General features: G+C 43.0%; 1 protein-coding gene across 2 annotated transcripts; it reads right to left on the bottom strand.

The window, feature by feature from the left end:
* Window positions 1–1,327: 1,327 nt before the first annotated feature.
* GDF5 (growth differentiation factor 5) lies at window positions 1,328–9,158 on the bottom strand. Of its 2 annotated transcripts, XM_086853466.1 has the most exons (3): window positions 4,843–8,104; window positions 4,524–4,621; window positions 1,328–2,980 (listed from the first exon to the last, which is right to left on the bottom strand). In XM_086853466.1, the coding sequence occupies exons 1-3, from the start codon at window positions 4,965–4,967 to the stop codon at window positions 2,112–2,114; spliced, it is 1,092 nt and encodes a 363-aa protein (XP_086709592.1). In that variant the 5' UTR covers window positions 4,968–8,104; the 3' UTR covers window positions 1,328–2,111. The 2 variants fall into 2 exon arrangements, with proteins under 2 accessions (XP_086709592.1, XP_023795855.1); XM_023940087.2 differs by having other exon boundaries at window positions 4,524–9,158.
* Between the last annotated feature and the right edge of the window lie 9 nt (window positions 9,159–9,167).

The following is a 9,167-nucleotide window of genomic DNA, read 5'->3' as shown; positions in this document are numbered from 1 at the left end:
TCTCCTGGCTTGGGAATTGTCAGGGGAATGTTTTGCCTCCTACTGTGGCAACAGTAAAAATGAGCGGTACCTAAATCAGCTTTTAGTAAATCTTAGATTTGTGCTTTTGAAAGACTGGCTGGTGATGAGCAGTTAGTGCTGGGGTCAGTAACTTCTGTGCCCAGCCTAAGGCTCCATGAGGATGAGGAAGAGCAGGACCTGGGAAGTGCACTCTGAGCGTCCAGAAGGGAGATGGAGAATTCCTGTGGGCAGCCCTGACCCACCAAAAAGACCCATAAAATGCCCAAATTTCTCACACACTTGTTACAAAGTAGTTTCAAGTGCTTGTCATCCTAAGTGCCTGCTGCCCTGCACACTGGGGATTCAGCCGCAAGCGCAGTTTTGTGGTCCCCAGGTTTGCAGCAGTCAAGCAGTCCCTGCAGGCAGGAAAACCAGGCAGTGTCAGTCTCTGCAGGCAGGAATGATGGCACTGAGGAAATCCCACAGACCAAAGCTCCCTGCAGGGCCGTTCTGCATCCCTGAGCTGCAGGTGAGGGCACAGGGCAGGTCACCTGCACAGGGGTCCCCCAGGTGTCTGGGAGCAAGGCTGCTTATCCAGGTACATTAATCTGGTTAAAGGCTGAGCTGCCCAGAGAGTGCAGGAGGAAGGGCAGAGCTTTATGTCACTGTTTATGGCCATTGATGAGGAATTTAGGGTGGTTTGCTGCTGGTGTGAGCTTTAGCATGTCCAGACTGGGGTAGTGAGCAGAAGGACCTTGGGGACTGTACCCAGCTCCTTGCCTCTATCCACACCTGTGATGCTGTGCAGAACCAGGAAATCTTAGAACTCAATGGTCTAAGCAATATCAAACCCTAGCATTTATATTTTGTACTATTGGTAAACTTCTTCAGTAATTTCTGATGGTTCATAGGATCTGTCTGTAGTTGAACATGTGGTACCCGCTTTTGTGGATGGAAATATACACGGTCAATCCCATTTATAATCTATGTCTATAATAGATAAAGGGGCTATACAAGCACACAGCCCTTGGAGGATGGAATAAAAGAATACCAAAGCTCTTTTGCAACCATCTGCATAACTCATTTTTGCCCTAGACACATCAAGTCATAGTGTCATTCCCCACCAGATCAAACCAGGCCTTCCTTTCATATCTTTCTTTCAATGTTTCCACAGCTTCTCTCTGTGGCAGCAAAAAACACAAACATGTTTTGCATACCCCTGGTATTCTGCTGCATGGAAAAGTCCCTTTCACTTGTATTTATTGTACAAAAACATAAAACAATTTCTTAATTGCATTATAATTATGCAGAGTTGGACAGCTAGGCACAATGCAGCACTGTGTCAATAATTTATTACATCTTATGCCATAATTGAACACTTTTACTATGAGCGTTTGAGAACAACTTGGACCTTATACAGACTAATATATTTTGCTACATAATAATGGAAAGGTGGATACTTAAGAAAGATATGTAGCTTGGAGGAAAACATACATGGAAGCAAATAGTTCCTGCATCACCTATCTTCACATAAAACTTAAAACTAAACCAACATATTATATTTAATGACCCCTTTTTATATATGCATAGTTTCAAGAGATAATCAGAAAGAAATCATATTACAGTGCAACTATTTACACCAAGATGGGGGCACACCAGAACACAACACTTCTCAACATTGGGACTCTTTTCTCACATTTATGAATGGACAAAGCCCAAGGGAATCAGGCAGAAATTCAGTCTCAAGAACAATGTTCAAGGAACAAACAGGTCATATCCACAGCTCACTGATATCATCTCCATCCACTGCCTCAAGGCTAAAAGCAGGAGATCTCAAAGTGTGGAGGTATCATCTTCTCTGTCATGGACTTCACTTAGAGTCAGTCCTGTGTTGCCAGCGGCACAAGGCCTTAAATCCAGCTGTGTGACAGCATCCAAATGCTACTGAAATATGTCCATGGGGAAAATACAGAAACAGTGGATTTATTGCTACATCCTTGTAAACATACTTACCCTAGGGGTAAGAAATCTAGTTAACCTTGTTTGAGGAGAAGTTATGTCCAATGTGTCATATTACCTTTCATAATATATTCACACAAGCAACTGTTCTGCTACCTACAACCACACGACTCCACCACCATGTCCTCATACTGCTTGTAGACCACGTTATTTGCAGAGTCAATGAAAAGAATGCTGATGGGGCTCAGCCGGGTTGGGACACAGCAAGTTGGGGGGGTGGATTCGGGATCCATGGAGTTCATTAATGTCTGGATAACTGCGTGGTTGGTGGGCTCCAGGTGGGATCGGAGGGGGAATTCACAGAGCCCTTCGCAGTGATACGCCTCATACTCCAGAGGGGCTATTATCCAGTCATCCCAGCCCATATCCTTAAAATTCACATGGAGGGCTTTTCTGCTACACCTTGCCTTCAGGTTCTTGGTGGGCCTCTTCCCTTGCCGTGTTGCTAGAGGAGCTCTTCTCTTCCGCCTCTGGTTGAATAAGTACTCATAAACAGTTTTGTCATCTTGGCCGGATCTAGCTTTGATTTCATTGAAGAATAAGTCTCTTTTTTTTGTCCTTCCAAACACCAAGAACAGAGCCTTTTCATTGACCTGTCTTCCTGTTCTATTAAATCCCACACTCCTGAGATCAACAGCTCTCCCCCTGTCAAAAGTTTCCAGTTCAAAACACAAATTAACCAAGTTTTTAAAGTTTCTGAAAAGCTTCCAGATGTCAAACACTTCCCACTTGGGTGTATCAGTGATACTGACAGTCCGAGAGTCCAAGAGCGTTGAGGCTTGTCTGTTTGTAGAGCAACTAAATAATTTTACTTGGGAAGCTTTTCCAGAAGAATGAGACTTCCATGTATCAGAAGGTTTTTTTCTCAGTATTCGAAGCTCTGCTCCCAGCAAGCCATCTTTTTCTAATGCACTGATGTCAAAAATATATTTTTGTTTTCTTATAGTTGGTGCTCGCTCATCTAAAAAAAGCACACAGATTTTTAAATGTATATCAAACACAGACCAATATAACTTAATCAGTTCTTAGTGGTTTTCCTCAAATTTGCTTATAAGCCTTGAAGTTAGCATATTGAACAGAAAGAGCAATTTTTGTCTAAGGGATCAGCTCCATGCAGGGACTCAGAAGAACTCAGGGACTCACCAGAGAAATGAGTTTCTGCATCTGCCTTGTAGAAATCTCCTTTCTTTCATCAGTGGGAATTTTCTACCTTCAAAGTTGTGATCAGCCAGTTGAAAAATAATACTTTTTCAGGGCTAAGCAGTGACAAGACCCATTCACCATTTATATCTTACTTAAATTACTGAAATAGAGCTTGGTAGTAGCCAGGCCTTATGCTGGCTCCAAACATGAGCAAATTTACTCCTAGATGATACAATGGTGAATTAGTTCTCTAAAACCAGCATCCTCAGGAACTGCCAGACACAAGGATAATTGCCTATTTAACTAAACACCACATAATTCACAATTTTTCAAACTGGGAAGAAAATCATTCCTTTCATTATCCTGACTTTACATTTGCTTGCTTCAGCTGGTGAGGAATATGGCTGAGCCAGCCTTCCAGTGACGTGACACTAACAGTGCCTTCCAGTGGCAAGCTGGGAACCTGGAGGCAGAGTATCCCCCCTTCCCAGCAGCCAAGCTATTAATGAAGAGGTGGCAAACAAGTCCAGTCCTGGTGAGTCTTTCATCACAATTCCTTCACCAGCTGTGTTGCTTCCTTGACCATGACAAAACTCTTACAAATGTCACTGGAAGCAGCAAGGGCCTCCCAAAGCAGGGTGGTGAGGTGAACATCATTCATTGGGAGGCTGGTTATTTCTCCTGTGAAATCAGACACTAGCCCAAATTTTCATAGGTGTTTGGAACAGAAATGGTGAGCTGCAAATTCTGGAGTCTTGGATGTTATTACCCTTGGTAGCCTGTGCTGAGCTATGGGCTTCTTGGTGGTACCTGAAAGCTTTAAGCTAGTACAGATATACCCACTCCACAGGATAATGACTTCTGGGTCTGCAGTGTAGTTCCTCACAATTCTACCTTGAACAAACCAGACTGGCCCTTTCATGGTGAAAATTGTGGGGGTTTTTTCACAGAGTAGCTCTGTTCTTAGTGTATTATATGTTTTTAGGCACACTACAGCCTAATGTTAGCTGTTTCCATGAGCTAGTTTCCAGCTAGCTAGAAAGAAAATAAGACAAAAATGCAAAAGATTTTAAACACCTAAGCATGCAAAGACTGATTGATTTTCAACAATATGCATCTAAAATACTTCCTAAATGTTTTCTTTGGCTGCCACACAACCATCTAGTTCTGCCTGTAAATGAGTTTTCCAAGATAAGGCAGGAGGACAAAATCTGCAGCAAAGTTGTGTGGTTTCATTTACATTAAATAGAGCTATTTGACTTTACCAAAATATGAATATTTTCTAATACACTCTGCATTTATAAACACACTCAGGCATCTCTCTCTGTCCACACTCACTCACACACCAGCTCCTTTCTTACCTTGTCCTTTGTCTATAAAGCTGGTTATTGTATTGGCAAGTCCAGCCTCCAGTTTTACACTTCCATTAACACCCTTTCTTTCTGCATCTGAGAGAGTCCTGTACAAAGAGAGCATGTATTCATGTGGCGTTATCGGGGGATGTCGGAAAGTTTCCTTAGCTTCCCTCTGGGTTACAGGCTCTTTAGTCTTTTTGGTTTTGAAAGAATCAGTGTCAGTACCGCTTGTGCCAGTTTTTTTCAAAGCCACCTTGCTGCTAAGATTTTGAACCTTTGGAGTCACTGTCCTTACTCCAGAAGGTCTGCTGGGGAGATGTCCTACCTTGCCCTCCGTGGCTGCTGTTCTTGAGGGAACCTTCTTTGAGTCATCGTTCTTGGCCAGCAGAGCTCCAGCCTGAACAGCACTGCTTTTAGTCCTGGCCTTTGAGGTCCCAGCACTGTATCCATGGCTTGCAGTCCTCAGTGTACCTGCCCGTGTGGAGGGATTCCTCTCCTTTCCTTCTGCTTTCAAAAAACCTAGTTTAGATCCTGGATTACCCTGGCCTGCTTCAGAATTACTCAGCGCTCCAGGAACTAGATCCAGAGACAGCCAAGTCAAATGCCAAAGCAGTAAAGTGAGAAAATGCAGGATTTTCATCCTCTGGTCTTCCTCTGAATGCCACTAAAGAAAAAATCAGAAAAGGTTCCTCCAGTTTGGCAGAAGAAAACATGAAAGAAATTAAAAACCAAAGTTAGCAAAAATGGCTTTCGTTTGAGATTAAAACATTTCAAATATCGTTGTTCAATACTTGTATCCAGTCCCATAGTGGAAATGCTCATGTACTCAGATACGATCTCCCCTGACTTCAGTTAGCAGCTATAAAGAACTTGTTCTTGAAAAGAGAAAGTTTACCACCTCGTTTTCTTCTGTAAAACTGACTGAAAACTTGAAGGAGTCTTGTTTAAATCCAAGGGTTTTTTTTTTTTTTTCCAAGAAGGAAGAATGGCGTAATGCTGCCTCTGTGTTAAAAGGTTTTTTTAAAGTTTTGAGTTTTGAATCCTTTCCAGTGAAAATATTTCACACACAGAGACCTGCAGGTGCTCAGAAATCTTTTACAAACCTGAACTCTGGAATTGGAAACGGAATTCCAACAAACCTATTTAATTACTCTCTGATGTCATGCTGTCTAAACTAATTTAACTGCGATATATTTCTTTAAAAAAATCTTCTTTACCCTTTTCATTAGCATGAGTCATACTCTGCCTCATGTGAAACAGCTCCACAGGCTCAAAACTCCAGAGGATGCCTTTTCAAGTGGCAGTATGACCTCTGCCTCAGCCCTCGATGAACTTCACATTTAGACAGGACAAACTGCAAGATCAACAACTGAGAGCTGTCACGCAGTCCACTGGACACATACATAAACTAATTTAGAAATAATTCATGTAGCTCTTTTGCCAGAGAACTTTGTCCCCCTGTGACTGAAGGAAGGGCTGTGCGGTAATGCAGGGGCTTAACGAGGGTAACATTTAATTTTACACAAACACAACAGGGCCGTGCCCGCAGTCACTGTATTTTGGCTTATTTATTGCTGTGCTGAAAAAAAAACCCCCCTTGTCAGCCCAGCTGGAGAAGCAGCTCCTGCCGGAGGGGATGCCCCGCGGGGCGGGCGCGGTGCAGCGGGGCAGCAGTGCACCCTGCAGGCAGCCATCCTCCTCCTTCTCCTCCAGAGCCGCTCGGGAGCTGGAGACAGGCTGAACCCCATCTTTCCTCCCGAGACTGCTGAGCACCAGCCTTTGTTTTAATTTTAAAATGTCCAAAAACTGCTGACACCGGGGTCCCAAGAAGGCTGCGGGTCAAACCCAGCGCTTCTCACGGTCAGGGCTGTCCTGCGGCTTTCAGCCATCCAGAAGAGAGTGTAGAGCAAATGTGTCTTTCATAAGCTGCCAAAAATGAACTGTTGTTCTAAATGAGCCTTCGGGAAAAGAGGCATTGGGCTGGACTCAGCAGGGATTACTGGGACCCTTCTCTCATCTTGCACTGATACTAAGCCCAGTCCTTATCCTGCAATTGCTTTTCTTTCAAGATGAAAGGGAAAAGGTACACCACTTTTTAGCTTGTTCTGTGTGTGCTGTAGCATTCCCCACCCACCCTGACTAGTATCAGAAACACTGGACTGCTTTCATAAATAACAACCTTCATGACATGAGGAGCTCTGAATGCTTCACTTGTTTTGATGGAGGAACTGAAGGACAGAAGAGTTAAGTGATTTTACAGATGTCACAAATAAGGTAGATTCAAATCATGATCCTCCTGATTTTGATCTAATGGCCTTCCTCTGATGTCAGTTGTGCTTTTGATATTTCCCTACAAAGTAAAGCAGCTTCTCCTGGGAGTTACCTCTGGTGAAACCATGCCCCAGTAGTCACTCCACACCATCCCATGGCCCTCACAGCCATGCCATCACTTTGTCCTTCCCATATTGCACACCTTTCTGCTGGGTGGTGTGCTGTCTCTGGTTCTGCACCATGGGCGTATTGATCAGCTTGCCAGTAAGCCACAAAAGTAGCTAAATGTTGAGCTTCCACTTTTAATCTATCCAGCTTCTAGTTTTCACAATGCTTATAAGAATTTAATATCCTTAAAAGGGTTAAAAAAATGCTTTCTCAAACTTGGATGAGATTTGCAAGTAGATTTAAAAATTATTTAAGAGATGGACATGAAAGAGCAGGAGGTTGAACAATGTGATTACATTGGCCTTATCTTAGTAAATCAGATTAAAGCATGATCATTCATATGTTCAAAGAATATTTGCATGTCTGAGATTAAAATATTTTAGTGGGCTGGACAGAGCTAAACAGAAAGAAAAAGGAAAAGCAAGCAGAACAAAGTGTGCAAATTAATCTCTCTTTAAAAGAGGCTGTCTTGAAGCAAACTCCATGTCAGTGCTTGGAACCACAGGAGCACAGATGCTGTAGAATGCACTGAGCCCCACAGACCCCAGAGTGGAATGCTGACCTTGAACAAGACCCACGGACTTGGGGGTTCCTGTAAACGCCCAAAGTGGAGTAATTCCAGCTGGCTTAACTCAAATTCCACTGGGATCTTCAATATGCAGCTAGAAACCTTCCTGCTGGTGAGGCTTTGGATATAGGACACAGTTCCAAGCCTCTCACTGTGCAACACCAGCCAAATTTCTGTGCACCCTCATGTGGCTGGGTTCATGTAGCCCACCTGTCCTTCTCAAGCTGTTCTGTGGCAGCAGCTCCTCCCTCACACGGTGTGTGTATGGATTTGAAAAGGGAGGGTCACCCATGTTCCTGCTCCCTGGAAGTGCATTGTCTCCTGCTGTCCAGGTCCTGAGCTTGTGCCTACATGAGCTGTGATGCCTTCTCAGACAACCTCAGTGAACCCTTCTGGATGCCCAGCATGGTCTAGAGGAAAGGATCGCTCTGGGGAGCTAGAGGAAGATTTCATAGTGTTGAAAACGTTGCCATTCCCTGAGGATGAATGACTCCACTGGATATGTGATGCCAAGAGTTAGAATTTGTTCTCTGGTGCACACTTGCAGCTGAAGTTGCACATGGAAGTCTTCATTCTAGTGACCTATCAGGAATTTCATTGTCCTTTCCCAGGTGGACTAATTTCCAGAAAGGACTTACAGGACTGAGCTAACTCCACATATTAAGCCATTTGCTGTCACCTTGTTTGGCTTATTGAAATTATCATTCTGTTTCTGTGAGGATTTAGACCTCTGTACTATAGCTCTTGGGGGACTGTTTTTAAAAGGATGAAGCTATATTTTTAGGAAGGAAATTAACAGCTCTGTGCTTTTCAAGGGGAAAGATTTACACAAAACTTACAGATGTTATAATTAAAACTGAATTGTCTTGGGCCAGAACAAAACAAATGTAATGATGTTTCCACTCCCATGTGAAGGTGGCATAATTTTAAAACACTGTGCTACAATGTTGTGATGCTAAATTAAAAAGTGGAAGTCCAAAGAAATAATTGTGACATTAGTTTTCAAGAAACTTGGCTACATCTGCAAGCAGTAGTGAAGTACAAAGCACAAAATCTTAGAAACATGGAATATCCTGAGTGGGAGTGTTATTTTTGTTTCTTGATTCCACAGATGTACCTAATCCCTTCAACTCTGAATTAAGTGGAATTTTTTTTTTTTTTTCCTAATTTTTGGTACCTTTGCCTGTACCAGTTAGAAAAATTCAGGGTTTGTTTCAAGCTTCTTCAAGCCTATTCACTAACAGAGTCCCTCCATTTGGCATACAATGTTAATTAGCCTGAATTGCCTTTGATTGGTATTGTTCTTCTTTGTAATAAAAGCATGATTAAATGGTTCAGGATTTGAGACAGAGATTCAGAGATCTCAAATTACTCAGCTGACCAAAGAGAACTTTGGGGGCAATTAATTCATTCTACCTCTTTAAAAAAACCTAGAATGTCAGTGATGAGGCATTCACTGTCACGGGAAAAAGCAGGGACTGAAAACAAGCCAGTATTATTCAGCAGCCAAACACTAAACGAAACATGTTTTTAGCATCTAAGTCGCCGAGCAATTCCCGATGAATTGCGGAGGGTTCACTATGAGTTTTTTGTCATTACAGTCGCTGCCGGCGCTGGCGCCGCGGGAAGGCCCCACCGCCCCT

The sequence above is a fragment of the Cyanistes caeruleus genome, chromosome 16, assembly GCF_971803275.1.
Source record: "Cyanistes caeruleus chromosome 16, bCyaCae1.hap1.1, whole genome shotgun sequence".
Classification (NCBI taxonomy): domain Eukaryota; kingdom Metazoa; phylum Chordata; class Aves; order Passeriformes; family Paridae; genus Cyanistes; species Cyanistes caeruleus.
The sequence above is the reverse complement of the archived record's forward strand: the minus strand, read 5'-3'. Positions and strand labels throughout refer to the sequence as shown.

Excerpts from the sequence above, each read along its gene's own strand:
- GDF5 (XM_023940087.2), bottom strand. The coding sequence starts at position 5,157 with ATGAAAATCCTGCATTTTCTCACTTTACTGCTTTGGCATTTGACTTGG. Across the intron at positions 2,981-4,523 it reads CTTTATAGACAAAGGACAAG|ATGAGCGAGCACCAACTATA; the intron begins GTAAGAAAGGAG and ends TGCTTTTTTTAG.